Source organism: Pipistrellus hanaki, assembly GCF_964339955.1.
Source record: "Pipistrellus hanaki genome assembly, chromosome: 1".
Taxonomy (NCBI): Eukaryota; Metazoa; Chordata; class Mammalia; order Chiroptera; family Vespertilionidae; genus Pipistrellus; species Pipistrellus hanaki.
Window position 1 is genome coordinate 83,393,202 of NC_140503.1, and position 22,927 is coordinate 83,416,128.

The 22,927-nt window shown below is 35.6% G+C and overlaps 1 protein-coding gene and 1 pseudogene across 6 annotated transcripts in view; both read right to left on the reverse strand.

The window, feature by feature from the left end:
* The window catches only part of RALGAPA1 (Ral GTPase activating protein catalytic subunit alpha 1), a 227,501-nt gene that overhangs the window by 108,370 nt on the left and 96,204 nt on the right, over window positions 1-22,927 (reverse strand). For 3 of the 5 annotated variants that reach the window (XM_084874263.1, XM_084874264.1, XM_084874265.1), the window contains 9 exons: window positions 21,376-22,914; window positions 19,464-19,588; window positions 16,354-16,570; window positions 15,117-15,293; window positions 10,048-10,200; window positions 5,726-5,919; window positions 5,378-5,476; window positions 2,610-2,765; window positions 176-304 (listed from right to left, as the gene is read on the reverse strand). In XM_084874263.1, coding sequence (XP_084730389.1) covers window positions 176-304; window positions 2,610-2,765; window positions 5,378-5,476; window positions 5,726-5,919; window positions 10,048-10,200; window positions 15,117-15,293; window positions 16,354-16,570; window positions 19,464-19,588; window positions 21,376-22,914 — 2,789 coding nt within the window. The remainder of the gene's footprint in view (window positions 1-175; window positions 305-2,609; window positions 2,766-5,377; window positions 5,477-5,725; window positions 5,920-10,047; window positions 10,201-15,116; window positions 15,294-16,353; window positions 16,571-19,463; window positions 19,589-21,375; window positions 22,915-22,927) is intronic. The other 2 variants (XM_084874266.1, XM_084874267.1) reach the window with 1 other exon arrangement.
* On the reverse strand, window positions 17,153-17,662 carry LOC311618087 (large ribosomal subunit protein uL23-like; annotated as a pseudogene). The gene has a single exon. The product of its transcript is annotated as a large ribosomal subunit protein uL23-like (transcript).

A 22,927-nucleotide genomic window follows, 5' to 3' on the forward strand; every position in this document is an offset into this window, starting at 1 on the left:
TCGAACCTGGGACCCCTCAGTCCGCAGACCGACGCTCTACCACTGAGCCAAACCGGCTTCGGCAGATTGCTATATTTTTATCAAGAACATCTTAGCTCTTCCTTTCTTGCTCTTTAGTAGTGTCCTGGTTAACTAATATTTGTTATATTCTGAAGAACAGGAAATAAAAACTTACATTGAGAAAAGCTGAAGAAGCCACTCTGCCAGCTGCTACAATAAAATCCATAATAAGCATTGTGGCACCAGGCAAACCAAGTGAAAAAAACTGAGGTGAGCAGTGCTTGATGATTGTGTTGACAATATCCTGAGAATAAGGAAAGAAAAGAGAAAGAATATAACAAATGTAATATTGAATATCAGCTAATCAATATCCTTAAAAACAGATATCACATGAAATAATAAAACAGGTAATCCTATATAATAAAAGCCTAATGTGCTAAGTGTTGGATTGTCTGTTCAACCAATCAAAGTGTAATATGCTAATATATACTAAGGCTGCTCAACTGCTTGCTATGATGTGCACTGACCACCAGGGGGCAGTTGATTGGTTGACCAGTTGCTATGATGTGCATTGACCACCAGGGGGCAGATACTCCAACTGCTAGGTTAGCTTGCTGTAGGGGTCCCTGATTGGGACTGCGTGAGATGGGATGGACACACCCTGGAGCCCTCCCGTGGCCCCTCCCTGGCTGGCTAACCTCCCCTGTCCCTCCCCAGCCCTGATCATGCACCAGTGGCATCACTTGGCCTGGGACCCATTGGGGGATGTCAGAGAGCCGGTTTCGACCTGATCCATATGCTAGGCTGAGGGAACCCACTGATGTACGAATTCGTGTACTGGGCCTCTAATTATTATATATTGGCTGACTAATTACTAATTTTAATTCCTCCAAATAATCCATATTGATTATTATATTTTGTCAAAGAAAAATAAACTTAAAACACATTTGTTTAACTGATATCAATACAGCATTTTTTCTATACCACTGAGGAATTTGGAAGGCTCTTTGTTTCAGAGGGTTAAAACTAAATTGCAGAGTATCTCCTCCTGTTACCTATTTGTTTCTATGTGATGATTCTGGTCTCTGAAGTTGTGTGACCTGTTATATTACAACTGAAGAGATTCTCTTTTTTAGATACCTTTGATGATATGTATCTAGCATTGGAAATCTCGATGTTGCCACCTTTGAGGGAATATTCTTGACTTGATTAATAATCCACTTTGCCTTTGGAATTTACAATGAGAATGTGGTATATTACCTTGTATTACTCAATGTGATTTATCTTACACAAAAGCTCTCTTTTTCTAGTTATCAAGATCATTAATTTATCTGAGATATGTTATAAGGTAGAACATTGTAATTAGTCCTAATTAATGCATTTTTCAGAAAGTGAAATTTAACCACATTTGATAAAAATGCTTGCATTACTTTGACTTGTAACCTCCCACACTTTTCAGTTTTTTGGCCAGGGTCAAGACCCTTGAAGTAATGTTTTAGAGTCATAATTATGACTATATAATGTAATGATTGTGACTGACACAAATGCCAAGTCAATATAATTGTCATTATGATCATACAATTTATGGTAATAAGAAAATGTGATGTGCTGACTCTTAGAGTAGAAAAAAACCTCTGAATACTACATAACCAGCTGAGTAAGTCCGTCTGCCTCAAGTACCAATTATCAAGTGATAATTACAAAATGTCAACATAAGCAAAGGATGACTTAATCTCTTCAAAAAGTGAACTACCGTGTTTCCCTGAAAATAAGACATCCTCCAAAAATAAGACCTACTTACAGGTTTCCATCTGAGTGAAATATAAGGCATCCCCAGAAAATAAGGCCTATCTCCAGACTCTTGATATTGCAATAAACAAGCCATTCAAAGACAATTTGCACATGGAAATTAATGACTACATTGAAAATATAATAGAATGGAGAGAAATCAGCGTGGAAACTTTGTGAAACCTAAACTGCAAGAAGTTGTGACTTGGGTGAAGAATTCATGGGAGAAAATCACTGACAGTTGCATTACAAATGCACTGCGAGCAGGCTACCTTGACAAGAAGTACTCATTTAAAGACAGTGCTATTGCTAAACATGAGAGATTTGGTCCACTGATTCTGAAAGAAATGGAGTCAAAGAAATTCACCAGGAAATTCAGGAATTGGATTGTTATGATGATGTTCCAGAAGATGATGACTTGATTGTCATTGAATAAATGAGTAAATTCTTGATACTGTAGGATTCACAGTTTGTCTGGTTTGGTTGACAACTACCGTACTACCATACAGGTAATAAATTTCCTTTATTTTCATTTAACAATAAATGTGTACCGTATTCTTCTTCATGGAAAAATAAGACATCCCCTGAAAATAAGACCTAGTGCATCTTTGGGAGCAAAAATTAATATAAGACACTGTCTTGTTTTCGGGGAAACAGGGTATTTGGTATAACATTAGAGGAACAATGCATTTCATAATCAGGTCAACCCCTTGTTATAATAGCTTGTTTTTCCACCTACATTTCAAAAACAAAGAGTTAAAGAGAACTGAGAATCAAACATAAACATATAAAGCAACTTGCTAGAAAGTGCATATATTTACCTGATCAATATGAAGTAATCCACAATGCATTATATTATAGAAATGTGTCAGAAAATCTCTATTTGGAGAAACATCTTGTCTTCTTTTCATTGTATTGCAAATAAGTTTATAAGCATGTAATTTACCTTGCTTATATTTATCAGTCAACATGGTTGCCTACAATATAAAAACATTGGCTTTATTACTACTCAAAAACAAATACTGTTTATTAAATACTTAAACATTTAAATATAGCAAGATATATATATATGAGGGACACCACCTGTGCACAAATTCATGCACCAAGCCTCTAATATATAAATATGAATATAGATATAAACGTAAATATAAATAGAGGCCTGGTGCATGAATTTGTGCACAGGTAGGGTCCCTTGACCTGGCCGGCAACTGGGGCCTTCTCGGGGCCAGCTGGCCGGGGAGAGGGACTATGGGAGGTTGGCTGATCTGGGCTGTGGAAGGTTGGATGTGGGAAAACACTGACCACCCAACTGGCCGGGGGGAGAGACCACGGGAGGTTGGCCGACCTAGGGGAAGAACTGTGGGAGGTTGGCTGTGGGAGTGCACTGACCACCAGGGGACAGCTCCTGCATTGAGCGTCTGTCCCCTGGTGGTCAGTGTGCATCATAACAACTGGTTGTTTGGTCAACTACTCATAACGGTCTTTCAGGCTTTCAGATTTTTTTCAAAGCACATATTTTATTTATATAACAAAGTGTTATTTATATATCTCTTACATAGTATTGTTATTAAGTTTTCTGTGCCTGTAACATCAAATGCTTTATTATTCATTTTTGTTTTGCTTTTAAATAGACTTTTTAAAAGAAAAGTCTTAGATTCATAGCAAAATTGAGCAGAAAGTAGTTTTTATATACTCCTTAACTCCACAGATGCTATTTTCTTAAAAATTTAAATTCTTTGTTTAAAGTATTACATAAGTCTCCTTTCTCCCCTTCTGACCTCTCCCCAACAGCCCCTGCCCCCTATAAAGCAATATATTTATTTTCATTCATTTCTATGTTGTCCCAATTTCTTTACTGAACTATGTATCAGAATAACCTAAACCATTATCATTAAAATTATACGAAACTATGAATTACCACAGTTTCACTTATAAAAATGTATCGAGCATATCAAATGATACTTAAAAGAATCACATCTTTAAAGTACATATATACTATGACACAAATTTAAGGTTAATTATTTCATTAAATATAACCCATATCAATACAATAAAAGCCTAGGTGGTCTCCACGCCCTCAGGTGATGCCCTCACATCGCCACAAGATGCCACCACAAGATGGCCAGCAGGGGAGGGCAGTTGGGGGCAACCAGGTCTGCAGAGAGGGAAGTCTGAGGTTATTAGGCCGGCAGGAGAGGGCAGTTGGGGGGGGCACCAGACCTGCAGGGGAGGGCAATTAGCGGCAACCAAGTTGGCAGGGGAGGTCAGTTGGGGGCGATCAGGCAGCAAGGGAGCAGTTAAGTGTCAATCAGGTTGGCAGGGGAGTAGTTAGGGGGTGATCAGGCTGACAGGCAGGAGCAGTTAGGGGCAATCAGGTAGGCAGGCAGGCAAATTATTAGAAGCCAGCAGTCCGGATTGTGAGGAATGTCCGAATGCTAGTTTAGGCCCGATCCTTAACCCGGCAATCAGACATCCCAGATTGGGCAGAGGGGGGTCCCAGATTGGAGAGGGTACAAGCTGGAATGAGGGATACCTAGTGCACGAATTTCGTGTACCAGGCCTCTAGTCCTATATAATAAAAGTGTAGTATGCAAATTGTCCCCTCAACTGGAGTTCTTCCGGGAGTTCAACCAGGGGGTGGGCCGACTGGGAAAAGGGAGGGAGGTCCCAGCTGGGAGAAGGGAAGGAGCTCATGGTCAGTGGCCGGCAGCTGGCAGCGACTACGGACCCTACCAGTACATGAATTTCTTGCACTGGGCCTCTAGTAAAAACATACTTTCCTATAAAAATGATGCATCCTGTACAACAAGCATATCAAACTTGCACACGTGCTGCTGGCCACATGGGGCCAACAATGAATATTTTTGTGGCCCCGCCAATATAATGATATGTAAGATATATTTCAATAAAAATGTTGTAACTTAATTTTTACAATATTATACATAATTATTAATAACAAACTATAAAGTTCACTAATGACTGATTATTATAAGTGTGTTTTATTCATTTCCTTTATGCACCTATGGCGTAGGCACACCATTTCTCTTCACCAATGCTGGCAGCGAATATTTTAGCAGCTGATTGCCATGCTATTATTCCTGTACTAACTTGTATGGTGTGCACGGCAGGAAATATTTTGCTTTTGAAGAACCAGAAAAATAGGTTTATTTGTGTTATTAATTAGTGCAGTTATTGAATGACTGGTAAGTTAATGTTCAAAAAAAAATATTAATTTTATTAAAATGTTCTATTATTTTATGTTAATGATTATTCATTTATTTCAGCTCTTTGTATTCAGCATGTCTCTATTGAAATTAACCTACGTTTCTATGAAAATTGAGGCTTTTGGTTTTTTTTTGAAATCCACATAAACTTAACCCTGTTCATTTGGCCCATGTTAGCCGCTGAGTTTGACATGCTTGCTATACAATAATTTTGCTATGCTCACTCTCTTTGCTATATAACCCCTAATGACTAAAAACTAAGTGTGCTAAAAGCAATACTATAAATCAAACATCTATCATATGTTTAAGACTGATACATACTTATATGCTAAGTGAAATGTTTAAATTTTATATATTAAGCTTACCTTGAAAAGCCAAGGTGTAAGAATTCTCAATGGAGGTATCAAAATTGGTGGAGAAGGGGAGGTCAGGTTATCAGTCGAAATGCCGAGGTTATCTCTAATCTGTAATTTTCAAATAAAATGCAATAAACCTATGTAAGTATTCTCTTTTTCTAATTTGTTTTTCCTTAAACTGAGATCAAGTCCAGTATCTACCACAAACTACACATTTAATCACGGTTAAGTGACTTCATCATGGTAAGCACCTGTAAATAACAAGGGGGTGAGGGGGGGGGATAGTGTAGCTATGTTATTTAAGGCTTCTGCTTCTTAATACTTCAGTTTCCTTCTATTATATCTTTTCTTTTTTACCTTAGCTAAATTCTGCCAAAGTTCACAGAGGTAATCGAAGACTTGAGCATGTATTTCAGGATCCATAATAGCATTGACATCTCCCAAAATGCCTAGCATTCTTCGCCACATTACAGTAGCAACATCAGCATGCCATCCTGTAAGAGTACCCCCTGCCATCACACTACAACATTCAGATGGAAATTCACTGATTTCTATAGAAAAAAATAATACACAAGTATTAGTAATTTTTTCTGGATAATTGATCATAAAAACACAAAAGAGATGAATTAACTATCTTAAATATCTATAAAAGTAAATAAAAGTTAATATTCATTAGTGTTATTTTTTTCTTGATAAGGTAAAAATATTACCAGTTCATAATTCCTTATTACTTATCCCATAGTGCTTCTATCTAGATTTACCTAAGGAGGAAATGAGGAAGATACCAGATAAAGAAATTTATGTTTGATATTAAGATCATATTTACAACTACATACTCTACCTAATAACTACTTCAGATTATATCATCAAATTAATATAAAATCTCAGGCTACAGTCAGACCCTGTAGGAAGTCTTTATAAGCCAGTTTTTTTAGTTAAAACTTCCAAAGAAATACATTTCACAATTATGTCAGACCTACCATTAAAAGGATATCACAATGACATTGAAAAATACGTATTTTTACTAAAATTTAAACATAATCTAACATTTCCATTAATTATATAGGCAGGATTATATGTAAAAAATATTACCTTGGATCCTAGTCCTATCACAAATTATGTGATGTGTAAGTTATTTAATAACCTCCCTAAGGCTATGCTTCATTTGTTAAAAAGATGGTATAGCTGAATATCATTATATGTCTCCTCCAGCTTTAAAAGGAAATATTACTCTTTAAAAAAAAATTTTATCAAAGTTATTAGGGTGACATTGGTTAATAAATTAAATAGATTTCAGTTGTATGATACATTAAAAAACTCTTTCTGTTCAAGGTATACAGTAAAAAAGGGAAAATCATTTGTCAGTAAAAAATTTTCCTGCTTGATAAAAATCTTAATAATTTATGTTTATTATATATACATCCTTTACTCTTAATGTTTACCTTTTTTTTCTTTGCTTAAAAGGTATATAATAACTGATTGTATTATTAAAAAGCTACTGAATAGCCTTTCACAATAATAAAAAATGGGCTCTGGTATAAACTCACTAAGACTAAAAAAAAAGCATGCAATGTTTACTAGGTGTACCGGTTAATAACAGCGGGTTTTGTAATAAAAGAAAACAGGATAATTTCAGAGAAACGTCGAAAGTGCTTTATTCAAAGTAATGTCCATCTTCACATTTCCCCATCTTTCAGATAATTTGTGGATACAGTCCCAATAGAACTTTTCTTATTTTGAGGCAAACCATTCAGAGACCCAATTTTCCACTTCTTCGTACGTTTTGAAGTGCTGCTCAGAAAGTGCATGTGCCATCGATCAGAACAAATGGTAATCTGAAGGAGCAAGGGCTGGTGAATAAGGCGGGTAGATTAATACTTCTCAGGCAAGATCTTTTAATATGTCTTTACATGGTTTTAAAGTGTGTGATGGAGCAACATCATGAAGCAAAATTACACTGCGGTGTCTGGCACATTCTGGTCGTTTCACGATCAAAGTGTGGTTCAAATTGATTATTTGTTGTCAGTAGCGATCAGTATTAACAGTTTCACCTGGTTTTAGAAGCTCATAATTCATCACACCTTCCTAATCCCACCAAACGCAAAGCATTATCTTCTTTCCAAAGCAATTTGGCCTTGTAGTAGATGTTGATGGTTGACCTGGATCAACCCATGATTTTGAGCATTTGTGGTTCTCAAAATAAATCCACTTCTCATCCAGTCACAGTTCAATTCAAAAAAAGACTTTTCTTTCCTGTTGTTGAAGCAACATTTTACTGATGACTTTTCGGTTTTCCATTTGTCTTTCGTTCAGTTGATGTGGCACCCATTTTACTACCTTTAAAATCTTTCCCATTGCTTGTAAACAATCGGAAATTTTTTGCTGAGCAATCTTTAATCTTTCTGCAAGTTGTTTTTGAGTTTGACACGCATCTTCATCCAATAATGCTTGTAAGTGTTGGTCTTCAAACTTTTTTGGTTGACCTGGAATTTTTTTGCCTTTCACATCAAAATCATCACCTTTAAAGTATTTAAACCAGCTTGTTCACCATAAGCTTCCTGAAGTATTCAGCAGCACTTTTCTTCAAAATAAAGTAATGAATTATAACTTCCCGCAAATGCTTTTTTTTTTGGCACGAAATTCGACATTTTTAAGTATAAAAGTATCTATGTTAACACCTTCAGCAAATTAGACATATGAAGTTTTGAAGCTTGTTGTCAATACAACAAAATAGCATATCAAATTGCATATATATCAACATATGTGTAACTCCATTGAAAAAATCTGCATTAACCGGTACACATAGTACTATCTCTGTTAACATCTCCCCTCTCTACAGACTCTTCATAATATAGTGATGTCAACTTTGTCTCTAATTTATCCCTCTCAAACTAAACAAGATTTTAAATGATTACAAAGCAAGCAACAATGTGTGATTCCTTTTATTTTTTAATCCTCACCCGAGGATATTTCTAAAAATTTATTTGAGAGAGAGAAGAGATAAGAGAAAAACATTGATGTGACAGAGAAACATCAATCCTCAGTTGGGGCACATCCCATATGTGCCCCAACTGAGGATCAAACCCACAATCCTTTGGTGTACAGGATGATGCTCCAACCAACTGAGTCATCTGGCCAGGGCACAATGTGTGATTCTTTAAATCCTAGTTTGGGCTAATGATGGACTAAGGTTGCTATAAAGGACATTATTGGGGCAACTGAGGGCATTTAACTATGAACTAAAACTGCAGTGACATATCAACATTAAATACCTTGAATGTGGCCATTATATTGTGGTCATGCAGGAAACTAATGTGTACTTATTCTTAGGACATTCTCACTGCAGTGTTGAGGTGTGTAGAGTCTAATATTTGTAATTCACTGTTAAATGATTCAAAAAAAATAGAATTTAGCCCTAACTGGTTTGGCTCAGTGGATAGAGCGTCAGCCTGCAGACTCAAGGGTCCCAGGTTCGATTCCGATCAAGGGCAAATACCTTGGTTGTGAGCACATCCCCAGTAGGAGGTGTGCAAGAGGCAGCTGATGTTTCTCTCTCATCAAAGTTTCTAACTCTCTATCCCTTTTCTTTCCTCTCTAAAAAAAAATCAACAAAATATGTATTTTTTAAAATAGAATTTAAAAAAAGGGATGATGGGATTTTTTGGGTGCCTACATGTGTATACACAAAGGGATAAAGTGGCAAATATTAACTGGTGAATTTAAAGGATTTATGGATATTCATTTTACAAGTCTTGCAATTTTCTAAAAGTTTAAAACTTATTCCAAATGCCAGAAAGAAAAGTAAATACAAAAAATTGTAGGTCAAAGGAGGAAAGGAAAGGTCAGAAACAACCCACAACCAGAAATAGGGCTATGTAATTCCAAAATTGCATGCTAAGAGAATAAGTGTACCTTAAAAAAAAAAAAAAGAAAGAAAGAAAGGGGACCAAAAGTTATATGGCTTAAAATATCTTCCTTTGGTCAGAGAACAAATCTGCTGCATTATCAATGAAACTGGCATTCTGTATTATTTACTGTAAATATCTCAACAAGTATGTCCTTGACTAAAGTTTTTAGTATATTTGCAAAAATGACTTCTTATCCTAATGCTTATTACATCATGTAGGACTTAGCAAAAATAACTTCTGTTTTTAACTTTATAGTTTCTAAGGTTTCCTACTTACTTTTTAACGCTTACTTTCAAATATGCTTTGTTTGGATGGCCTACTTCTTAATTAAATTTAGTTGATATACTTTAAGAATCAAGTTCAATGAAAAATTATTGATTTGACCAATTGTTTCACTGAAAGCCTGATTAGCAAATGATAATTCTACTTTCTCCTGTGAGTCAGCAGGTTCTTCAAATCCAACATTAATAATAATGAAGCCAAATTATGTATTTCCTGCTTTAGAAAATGGATGGCACTATATCAATGATAATATAACACACAAAATTAATGTAATCACTAATGCTAGAACTGTAATCAACTATAAAATTATTCTTTAAGAGTAAGAAAAAATAGTAACAAATTTCTAAGACTTAGAAAACCCCAATGATAGAATAATACATAATAAATATGTATATAATACATAATCAAGTTTAAGATGCCTTATTTTAAGATCTCTTAACACTAATGCTCTGAAAGGAGAAATGGAAATATCTAATTTCCAAATATTGCCTAGGTCATCTGGCGTCTGAAGAACAGAGTGGTGAAGTTTTTCGTCAAGCTGCAGATCTTTCTGTTCCATATGTTCTATATTCAATGTAGAAGGGGAAGGTGTTTGTGACCTGGATCCCAGAGCTGAATGAACTGGAGAAGCACTTTCTGATCCTGTAGATATAATTTCATAAAATTAGCATAAAAAAGATACTCAATACCGTCTATTTAAGATGTAACGCTTAAAGCCCCCCAAAAAACAGAAATTTAAAATATCAAAAGATAAAACAAGATTATACATTAGCCAAAGAGATAAAATCATAATATTATACAAGACTTTGTATCTAATGATCTCATCTTATGTTTACCAGGGAACTAATATGGAATCAGAATTGGACATACCAGCTAATAGAAGCCATCAGTGAAGGCAAGAATCTCTACTCCCAAACCTGGTCCAGCTATCGAGACTCTGGTACCCACTGCTATTCAATTTCATTTACTTTAATCTTGGGCAATTAGATTTATTTTATTATTTTTTTCATATATTTTTATTGATTTCAGAGAGGAAGGGAAAAGGAGAGAAAAACCAATGATGAGAGAGAATCATGAATGGCTGCCTCCTGCATGTCCCCTACTGGGGATGAGCCTGCAACCCAGGTATGTGCCCTGACCGGGAATTGAACCCTGACTTCCTGATTCATAGGTGGATGCTCAACCACTGAGTTGCTGGTCAGGTTCTTGGGGCAATTAAAGAAGAACTTGCTCATTGGGCTCTATATACCACTATGGTTGCTAGCCTGAATTAGAGTGGTCCTTGGGGGTCCTAGTTTTTCGTCTCCCTCTAACCCCTACCCCTTCTTCCTAATCCATTCTCCACAAGGAAAAATAAAACACACAAAACAACCCAAAAATAAAAAATCCTAAAAACTAATGTCACTCCCTAATTTAAGATCCTTCTATGACTCTTTAGTGGACTCAGCACAAGCACAAACTTCTTAGTGTGGTTTTCCAATCTTTCTGCAACTTACCATTCTACTCTCTAATACAGTGATTCTCAACCTTTTACATCTTATGGCACACATAAGCTGATTACTAAAATTTTATGGCACACCAAAAATATTTTTTGCTGATCTGACAAAAAAAAAAGGTGTAATTTTGATTCATTCATACCGAACAGCTGTTGTTGTGTTGGCTATATATATATATATTTTTTTTTTCCTCTTTCTTTTTTTTTGACAATCTAAGGGAAAAGAGGTAGGTCAGTGCCCTTGACTACATAGTCAGCTATTGCATGTTTTAAAAATTCTTGCAGCATACTGGTTGAAAATTGCTGCTCTAGTACTTTTAAGTTCTAGCCACAGAAAGTAAACTGGTATTTATCAGAATGTATCATACCTCTGGCCTTTTTCACATGTTTTCCTTTACATGGCGCCCTAACCCCTCTTCTTTTAGGTCTGGTTGACTTCTATTTATTTTTCAAGTCTCAGCTTAAACACACTTTCTAAGAAACCTAATCCTGATCTGACCTAACCAGTGTGAATAAGGATTCTCTGCTGTAACTCCTTGTATTTCCCCGTTATATCACTTATCACAATGACTTGAAACTGCCTGTTTAGTTTTAAATATTATTCAGTAGCACATATATTCTGTAAGAACAGGGACTTATCTATGTTATATACTATAGTATTATCTATGTTATATACTATAATGTCTGGCACACAGACATTCTTCTTATTTTATTTTTTTCATTCTTATTTTAAATTATATATAACGAAAATTAATATTGTATTTAAGAACTGGTGGTAGTTGTAGTGAAATACTGCTAGTACCAAGCAAGTAGTTAAAATATTAGGTATTTTCATTTTATTTTTAAGCTTCTTTCGAGCAGAGGCCCTAGCCTGGTAACTCAGTTGGTTAGAGAGTCATCCTGATAACACCAAGGTTGCTGATTCTTCCCTGGTCAGCAATCAAATACTAAATGCATTACAAAGTAGAACAACAAACTGATTTTTTTTTTCACTCTTTCAAAAAATCAATTAAAAAAAGTTTTCTAGTAGAGAAATGGTAGTACATAGAAGTCCCAATCACAAAACAAAAATATCTACAAGAGACAGCTACTTCAGCAAAATAATTAAATATTAATCCTTGCCCCAAGATATTTTTTAATTTATTTTTAGAGAGAGAGAGAGAAAGAAAGAAACTTGGTGGTGAGAGAGAAACACCGAACAGTTGTCTCCTATAGCCACCCAGACTGGGGATTGAACCCACAACCTAGGTATATATGCTCTGATTGGAAATTGAACCTGGTTCAATCAACCAAGCCATCTGGCCAGGGCTAAAATATGAATTTGTAAAAAATAAAGATATAGGTATAAATATAGTCATGCCCACAAAACAAACTATTTAGTTTTTGTTTTTATGATCTATGAGATTTATTATGCAGTTCAAAAAAGTTATAGGAAAACAGAAGGGTATTTCAGGACTACTACATTCTTTGATAGACTACAGTTAATCTTAAAGGTAATAGTGTGATAACTCATGCAAATTTCACCTTCAGAAAATACTGTGTTGAATTCTTTATATATTGAGTATATAACGTTTCATTCTTGGATGAATTTTAGGTCTTCTAAACAAATTAATTCAAGAACTGTGTTAGTTTTTTAGAAAAACATCCCTGGCACCATATTAATGGCCCTATTTACTTAATAAAAGAGTAACACGCCCACCAGCCAGTCAGGAGTGAGTATGCAAATTAACCCAACAAAGATGGCGGGTTAATTCCACAGCACCCCAACCACTCTGAGCCTGTGGGCAGGGAGGGCAGGCAGAAAGGCGGCTCCAGCCAGAGTAAAGGCGGTGCAGGCAGCCAGGGGAACCGAGGCCCATTCTTGCATGAATCTTCGTTCATGCATCGGGCCACTAGTTAAGATTAGAATAACTAATAAAACTTCCTAGTAGAGTCCTAGAAACAGTCACTATGTTTATATAGCAAACATGTTACTACATGAATATTAAAAATTCTTAGAAATTGCCAAAACCGGTTTGGCTCAGTGGATAGAGTGTCGCCCTGTGGACTGAAGGGTCCTGGGTTTGATTCTGGTCAAGGGCACGTACCTTGGTTGTGGGCACATCCTCAGTGGGAGGTGTGCAGGAGGCAGTTGATCAATGTTTCTCTCACATCAATGTTTCTAACTCTCTCTCTCCCTTCCTCTCTATAAAAAAAAAAAAAAATCAGTAAAATATATTTTTTTTAAATTAAAAAAAAAAATTCTTAGAAATTGAATTAAATGAAAGTCATTATGAGGCAAAGGCCTAAAATAAGTTCTCTATACATATCAAGTTTTACTTTCAGAACTTTGCGTGAAACTTTATTTTTGGTAACTAAAAACAAGTAAAAAAAAAGGTGGGGTCATATTTCTTTTACATATTATAACCTTTTGAAGACACAATAGTTTGATAAATAGCTTAAATAAAATTAGAATATGGCTTATATAATAAACATCTCTAGTTCATTCAGAGCAAGATGTTTAGAAAGTCTTCTTACCTTCAAAAAAATAACTGGTCTCCAGATTAAGACAGAGACACATATGATGGGATTCTGAGTCACAGGCTAAGATGGTTATCAGATAGATCTCTAAACTTCTAAGCAAACTTTTCAGGCATTTTATCATTTCTACTTTAAAATTCCAATATTTTCAAGGTTCAATAATCTCTCTACACTGTAAAATTTAGTTCTGCTAATATTAAAATGTGTGTTACAGTAAAATCTAACACCTTACATTTTTATTCACACATTTTAAATGTATAATTATGTAAAATTATATAGTCCTGTATTCAACAACACAATAAGAATATATAACAGATCATCACCATTTAAAGCCTTTTTTTTTTTATATAAATATATTTTATTGATTTTTTTACAGAGAGGAAGGGAGAGGGATAGAGAGCTAGAAACATCCATGAGAGAGATACATCAACCAGCTGCCTCTTGCACACCCCCTACTGGGGATGTGCCCACAACCAAGGTACAAGCCCTTGACCGGAATTGAACCTGGGACCTTTCAGTCCACAGACGCTTTCTACCACTGAGCCAAACCGGTTTTGGCTAAAGCTTTCTTATGACTATTTCCAGTTGATCCCCTTCCCTAACCCAAATAATCACGGATCTGCTTTTTCACTACAGTTTGTCTTTTCTAGAATTTCCTATAGATGAAATAATGAAGTATGGTTTGTAGGCTTTTGTATTTTACTTTCTCTCATTTAGCATGTTTTTGAGAGTGAGTTATAGTTTTCCTATATTATCATTTAATTCTTCTTTCTTGAGTACTATTCCACTGAATATTCAACGAATGAATACATAACATGAAAAGTTGGTGATAATTTACTGTATAAACATAGAATATTAGTATATTGAAAAGTAGGTTTAATAGCCTTAGTACACTTTACATTTTTTATAATACTTGCCAAAGAAATTTATAAAAATTTAGGCTGATTCTGAAAGACAATGAAAAAGATAGAGTGTGGTAATTCTTAACTTTTGTTTGTTTGTAATCTATTTTAAAATTTCTGCAAGAAATGCTCTGATGCCAACATACACAAAATTTCATATACAATACTAGAAGTTCAGAGTCCACCGAAGTTATGCATGTAGATTTTTAGGTAAAAAAAATCTTAATTTTTTATCTATTATTACATAAAGGTGAATGAAAATATAATACTTAGTTAGCCCTAGCAGGTTTGGCTCAGTGGATAGTGTTGGCCTGTGAACCAAAGGGTCCTGGGCTCAATTCTGGTCAAGGGCACGAACCTTGATTGCAGGTTCCTCCCCAGCCCCAGTCCTGGTTGGAACTGGTACACAAGGCAACCAATCGATGTTTCTTTCACATCAATGTTTCTGTCTTTCCCCCTCTCTTCTACTCTCCCTTAAAAAAAAAAAAAAAATATCCTCAGTGAGGATTAACAAAATAATAATAATAAAACCTAACTAGTTATAAGTAATACTTAAAATCTATCAAAATTAAATTCTAAACAGGCTCTTTGGTGGATTTAAAAAATGCATTTAAGAAAGACATTCCCTGGAGTAACTTTACCAGTAACCGTTGCAACTTCAGCAGAGAAAGCTTGTTGATTAAGACTGCTTGTTTCAGAATCTATGTGAAGCGTGGTTAGACTAGCCACTTCTTGCTCTTCAGTACTCTGATGATGACCAGAACCTGAATCCACATCAGCAGACGATGCAATCCCAGTATCAGCTCCAAAGCCAAAATCTATAGGAAAAAGAAATGGTAGTAAATAGAAGTCCCAATCACAAAACAAAAATATCTACAAGAGACAGCTACTTCAGCAAAATAATTAAATATTAACCTTCTCCCTAAATCTATTCTATTTATATACCACTCACACAAGTGTACATAATGCTAATGCTTGGAAGTTTACAATAAGAAACAATTTTTACAAGTTCTCATACCTAATTATTAACAAATAAGAATGATAAAATAGCCAGACATATATCATCACTATTGTTATCCATATTTCTGATAGCTAGTAATACACTTACTGCTCTTAAAGTACTTTATAATCTTTAGTGTGTGTGTGTGTGTGTGTGTGTGTATAAAGTTATATATATATATATATATATATATATATATATATGATAAAAATCATTTTTCTTTTAAATCATATTTCCAGTCTGAGATAAGAGCAGTATATATATCCATAAGGATGGCAAACATATAATTTCCAATGTATCTCCCAGCTCCTCACAAATCTGGTTCCCAAGGTTTTGACTTTCTTTTTTAAAATTTTGGTGTCCTTCACTGACTGCCAAGTGTAATACAGAATTACAGCAAAGAAGCTATACAGCAAAGAAGTTATAATACCAAATAACATCACTGTTGTCATTTTAACATGAAGCAATTATTCAAGAAACATTCTGAGTAGTGTAGCAATAAACACAGCTGTACTGAACATAATGAAGCACTGAACACAATTAGGTTCCCAAATATGAGTATACAAAGTAGTGACAACTCAATCATGACTATCCGTCCTTTATTCTAATATCAAATCCATACTAATTTTTCCCTACATTTTTGTCTTTAAATCATTCATTTTATAAAAGGACAATATTTCTTTTTTAATGTCTTTAGTTTGACAAAATAAAGTGGCCCTAACTTAAAAATTATTCCCTAAAACTTTCTTTGGAATTTCACTGAAAAATGAAATCAAAATATGTGGGAAAAAGTGATGGTCATGTGATTTATAAGTCAATCTTGAACAGAAAACAATAAACAAAAAAACAATAATGCTCAAATAGAAAAAGATACTTGCTGTCAAATTTTCGTCCATCATATTGGAAAGCACTGAAAGAATCCGAATGACTATCTGAGCTGATAAGATCACTGCTCCCTGCACTGGCAGGAGAAGTCCATTCTGAGGGTACACCTGGGTCATCAATAGGGCGCATTTGGTTCTGCTTGTTTAGAATATCAGGGAGGTCTTTGGGAATTTCGAGGCTGCCTGGACTACTTCCTCTTCTTGTTAGAGTCTAAAAATTCAAGAAACATTTATCATTTTTTAAAAGACCTAAAATTCTTATTAACATCTAAAATCTTTCATTTCTGAGTCAATTATCACAATAAATGTTGAGATTTAGGGCCTGAAGCAGGAGGGGAGAACACACTAACGGTACAATCTTCATTAACTGTATGGAGCTGGGAGCTGGAACCTGAACTACTGTTAGTGTGCCTAAAGCAAAAACCCAAATATCAGTTGGTTCTGGGCCTAAAACTCTTAAACCTCAAAAGGATCCATAAAGTAAATGTAAGTTAAAAGAGTAGAAAGAGGAAAATATTCAAATGGAAAAAGCAGCAGCAATAAGAAGAGACAGTGAAAGGAGGAAAGAAGGCCACTCTACAAAGATGTCATTCTATAATGATGCAATAAAGATATTATTCTATAATGATTCTATCATTTTTTCCCACTCAAGAAAAAAAAAAAAAAAAAAGGTGGGAAATGTAATGGTCCTGCAGACTTTCATTAAAGACAACTTGAGTTGGTGAAAGAGGGTATACGGCAGTGGCTCTTAACCTCTCTTTTGTTTTTGTGTGTGTTTTTTTACAGTGTAAAATTTTTATATTTAGAATTAGGCAGCTGGACTCAGTTTAGATGATTCCAATTTTGTTGGCAACATCCAAAGCATCATAGTCAGGAGCCAGTCGAACATAAGCCTTCTTCTCGCCATCAGGCCTGATCAGGGTGTTGACCTTGGCCACATCAATGTCATAGAGCTTCTTCACAGCCTGTTTGATCTGGTGCTTGTTGGCCTTGACATCCACAATGAACACAAGTGTATTATTGTCTTCTATCTTCTTCATGGCTGACTCGGTAGTCAGGGGGAACTTGACGATGCAGAGTGGTCAAGCTTGCTTCTCCTGGGTGAGCTCTTCTGAGGACATTTAGGCTGCCTCCGGAGCCTTAGTGTCTTTGGCCGTCGAAAGGTGTGTGATGTGCGGATCTTCTTTTTTGTGTGGCTGTGGACGCCTTTCAACACTTTCTTTGCTTTCAAAGCCTTTGCTTTGGCTTCGGCTTTGGGAGGAGCAGGGGCTTCCTTCTTCGCTTTTGGCGCCATCTCCGTAAAAAGGGTTTTCAGTTTTTAACCTAATGCCGTGTTCCTTATGTTGTGGTGACCCCCAACCATAAAATTACTTTTGTTGCTACTTCATAACTGTAATTTTGCTACTGTTAATGAACTGTAATGTAAATACCTGTGTTTTCTGATGGTCTTAGGCTCTACCGCAGCTGTTCTCAACCTGTGGGTCTCAGCCCACAGGTTGAGAACTGCTAGCAGGATCACCTAACACCATCAGAAAACACAGATATTTACATTACAATTCATAACAGTAGCAAAATTACAGTTATTAAGTAGCAACAAAAGTAATTTTATGGTTGGGGGTCACCACAACATGAGGAACTGTATTAAAGGGTCTCGGCATTAGGAAGGTTGAGAACCACTGGTATAGGGGGTATAAATGGTGATGAAATAAATAAATAAATGAATGAATGAATGAATGAATGAATAAATAAATAAATAAATAAGACAAGGTGAAACTCAAATGGAATATGACCATTCTTTTTGTTGTTGTTGTTAATCTTCCCCAAAGGATATTTTTTTCCACTGATTTTTAGAGAAAGTAGAAGGGAGATGGAGAGAGAGAGAGAAACATTAATGTGAGAGAGACACATCGACTACACCGAGGGGCCAGGGATCAAGCCTGCAACTAAGGTAGGTGCCCTAGACCAAAACCAAACCTGGGACCCTTCAGTCCACGGGCCAGCACTCTATTCACTGAGCCAAACTAGCCAGAGATGAACTATGACCATTCTAAAAGGCAATTCCACATATATTTATCTTTCCTTAACAATTAAGCATTATTAGGGATAAAATTGCTTCTATTTTTATTTTACCATAATTCTAATACTCAAAACAAACACAACTTTTAAATCCATTTCAAAGTTATATGTAATGACTGAGAAATTTATGCTATCAATGTTAAGGGAGTTTGGCCATAACACTGGAGTTTGTTATCTTTTATGCTAAGGGCTGGCAATAGTAATCAGTGTAACCAATGAGCAAATAGAGGAAGGACTAAGAAGGCAGTAATTTATACCTAAGTAACTGAGCAAACAGGTATTCTAATGTTTTACTCTGGTCAAAACTATATGCCTGCTTGTTTTGTCTTTGAATGAAAAGTATGAAAATATAATTTTAAATTGTTAATTAAAAAGGGTTAAATTTGGGGGGAAGGCTGTTTGAAGAAAAATTTCCACATAATAAATATAGACTAGAGGCCTAGTGCATAAAATTTGTGCACAAGGATGGATGTCCCTCAGCCCAGCCTGCACCTCTCTAATCTGGGAGCCCTAGAGGGATGTCCAGCTGCCCGTTTAAGACCAATCACCAATCAGGCCTAAGAGGGCAGTCAGATATCCCTCTCACGAACCAAGACTGCTGGCTCCCAACTGCTTACCTGCCTGCCTTCCTGATTGCGCCTAGCTACTTCTGCCTGGCAGCCTGGTCACACTCCCCTGCCAGCCTGTTTGCCCCTAACTGCCATTTCTGTTGGAATTTATTTGTCTTCTATAATTGAAACTTTGTACCATTGAGTGGAGGCCTAGGCCAGCAAGGGCAGGCAGAAAGCTTGGCTTCCTCTATTGCTGGGGAAACCCAAGCCTCCCTCCTGCTCTCTGTGACGGTAGTCATCTTGGTTGGGTCTATTTGCATATTTGCTCCTGATTGGCTGGTGGGCATGGCTGGAGGGTGTAGTGGATGTATGGTCAATTTGCATATTACTCTTTTATTAGCTAGGATGAACATAGTTATATATCTTTTAGTTTCTCTACCCTCCTCTCTAAAACCAGATAAATAAAATAATACTTACTGAGGCATTACCACTTCGAAGTCGTTCTGCTATAAACTCATCCATCAGATCAGGAACATTAGCATTGCTGCTGCCAATATCACTATTAAGAGGAGGCAGTTTTGGGCTCAGATCCTCTTTATTGACTGAAAATAAATAAATATCTATATATAGTGAGGAAATACTTAACCGCATTTTCTAAATGTGAAACAAGACCAACTCAAAACAAATTACCTATGCCATATCAATTATTTGCCAAACATGCATTTATAAATAATTTCTCTCCCTTTAGATTTAATTTTAAGAATTAGTAAATTGATATTTACTTTAACTAAGCAGATGTTAGTCAATCTTCAGTATGACCTTAAATAGCAAGAAAGCTTATAGATAAGCACTAGTTGGAGTTAGGTTAATATTGATTATAAAGAAACTGGTATATTTATCTTTCTTTCCACCTCTGTGCTTCTATGTAGTCTTAATTTATAATTTCCTTTTTTCCGAAAGAGTATTTGCAAGAAATATATCCCTTGAATCTATGAAAATCTCAGTGGGACATAAATGCATTTAAATTTAGATAATAAATAAAAATTCTATAATTTTGACATTTTGTTTTTATTCACTGCAAAACCTAATTTTATTGCTTGAATAAGAGATTTTCACAAATATTTTTCTGTAAAAAGCCCAAAATAGTTTTCTTGATTTTTTTTTTTTTGTTTTGTTATCTTGATTTTTTTAAGACCTAAATTCTGATTAACATTACCAAGAAAGTGTTAAACTTGGGAATTTAATTTACAGAAAATAAGATATTTATTTCACTATTATGCCATTAAAATGTTGATTTCTCTTCAATTAAAAGAAAATCACTTGTTATATTCCTAATTAACTACAAAGCATTTCAGGTTAAGGAAATACACTGATCGGGAGCTAATTGTGAAATACCATTATCTTTATATTAATGGCCAGGCTTTGCTAAGCTGTCAAATACTGCCCTCAAGTGGCATTAATGGCTCAATGCAAGTTGCATTCATTGTTAATCATGCTAACAAAACCATGTTAAACAAATAAAATCAAAACCTACCTTACTGCTGAAAGTGAATTTTCTATATCTATAAAGTTATTTTAAATGTGAATCAAGACAAAATAGTTATCATAATCTTGCTTTTTGTAATTTTTCCATAGAGGTTCCATGTTTAAATCATGACTGGTTATCATGAAACCTTTATGCAGATCTAAAAATCTCAGAAAAGAATAAGGAACAATAAGTGTGTCAAGGGCATAACTTGCATTCTATACAAATGAATGCAAAACTTAATAGCCTATAGTTTGTTTGGAAATCACTTAAATAAAAAATACTTATATACACTTTCAGATTTAAGAAATTAATTTCCTCTTCAATTACAGTTAACTAAAAATGTTGGTGCTGATTGTAGGACCTTGATTTCCATTATGTTACATAATGTCCAAGTAACATTCTACCAAGAAAAAAACATCAGCAGTAAAAATAAATGAACTCAAGGATATAGCTAGTGCCCTTCTAAATATAAACTATAGGGGTGAAAGTATTCCAGCTCCTCAGAAAACTTAATTTCAAGGCTCACGTAGTAAACACTCAGAAAAAAATATTTATCAATAGATAACTTTTGAAAGGTCATTAAAATTTTTCTGTATCTTCCTTTTTTCTTATCTTGTTCAGCAGCAAAGAGGTTTAACTAAATGCCTTATAAGGGAAATTAGTAATTTAAATAAACATTTTATGCTGGGAAAAATATAGCTGGGGAAAATATAGCTGGGAAAAGGCGCATGCATAACCAAACAGAGAGAAAGCAGTGACCATCCCAAAGCTTTTTGATTGCTTATAGCTTGCTTCAGTTGCATTAAGCCAAACTGGTGCTGTCTTTTCTCCTTTTGCGCTCTGCACATTGTTAGTGCTCACCTGCAGCTTTCCTTCCAAAATAGCCCATTACATGACTGTACAGATCCCTCAGTGGAGCCTCTGGTGGCATTCTGTTCTGCCTCTGTGGGGAAACATTTGCCTTCGGCTTTGAAAGAGCATGTACAACAGTTTTATAAACGCCACCCAGGGAGCCCTGCGGTAGTCCTGTCTCATGACTTGATGATCTGAGAGTACTACGACTACCTAACTGGTTACTTGCAATTCCTTCCTTTTGTAATAGGGTGGGAATCTCTGTAGACTCCTTAATTGTTTTACTACTTACTGATGTTGTTCCAATTGTACCTAGAGGTCTGTACACACCAGGTTTTACTAGCTCAGAAACACTATTTGAGATGGTATGGGGGGCGTTACTGGTGTTGCTATTGCTACTACTACTGAAGCCACTGAGCTTCCGCAGTCTCATCTTCCACGGGGCCTCTTTGTTTTCCATGGGATTATAAAACTGAACTGACTCAGTAGATGGTCTAAAAGTAACATGAACACTAGTTCGTTTTTTAGTGGCAATTTTCATGATTTTGGCTCTATGAGTAACTGTTTCAGACAAGCTCCTTTTGGTTGGAGAAAGCTTGCTAGTGTTTGTAACATGAGGCATCCTACGGTTAACAGGTGCTTTTAGCGTGGTTTTCTTGGCATGCATAACATGAGGGACAGTTTTTTTTTCATTAATTTGCATATCCATAACCTTTTCAACTAGTGTTATATCTACACAAGCATCTAATTCTGTGGCTGCTTGTCGATATAGATATTTCCTCTTTTCTTTATCACAAGGGCTACCTGAATTAGGTTCCGGTGACTGTTGATCACTGTTTAGTTGCTTAGATTTTTCAGAAGTCCTTGTTCTCATAACACTATCTAATTGGTTAGATGAAGTATTATTCATGAAGACAGATGAGTTTTGTTCTTTTTGAAACTGTATGTTTACAGGAGTCCCAAGAAAAGAGGTATTTTCTAATTTATTTTCTTGATCTAAGTATTCTAATTTATCTAAGGATGACCTTTCATCCCTATTCACTGCAATAATCACTTCCTGAGAAGCTGCATTTTTACCTAACTCATTTTTACTGTGATTTTCCTGGTTTTCCTTAAAATATTCTTTCAGGGAGGAAAGAAGATCATCATCTCCTTCAAGGTCAATGTACTGGATTTGTTCGAAAGCTGAATCTGCGAGTTCTACTGGATCTATTAAGTGACAAAGATGGTCATATATGCTATCACCAACTTCCAGAGAAGACTCTCTACTATGAGTATCAGTGATGTGGCTTTCAGTGGATCTAGTTATTGAAGAAGCCTCTGTGGAACTCTGCAAGCTTGGCGCATGACGGGACGAACTGTCAATGACAGGAACTGCACCTTTGGCTCGTTCAACAGTGAATGGTTCCAAGATGTCAGAAGTGCTGCTACTTCGAGGCAATGGCTGTTCCTCATTCAAAGCACCAAAAACTTCATTCCCAGTGTCTTCACTTTGTGAAAAATGTCTGACTCTAGTTGGGCGGGGAAGTATTTGAGTATCATCAATATCTGTAAAAAAGAA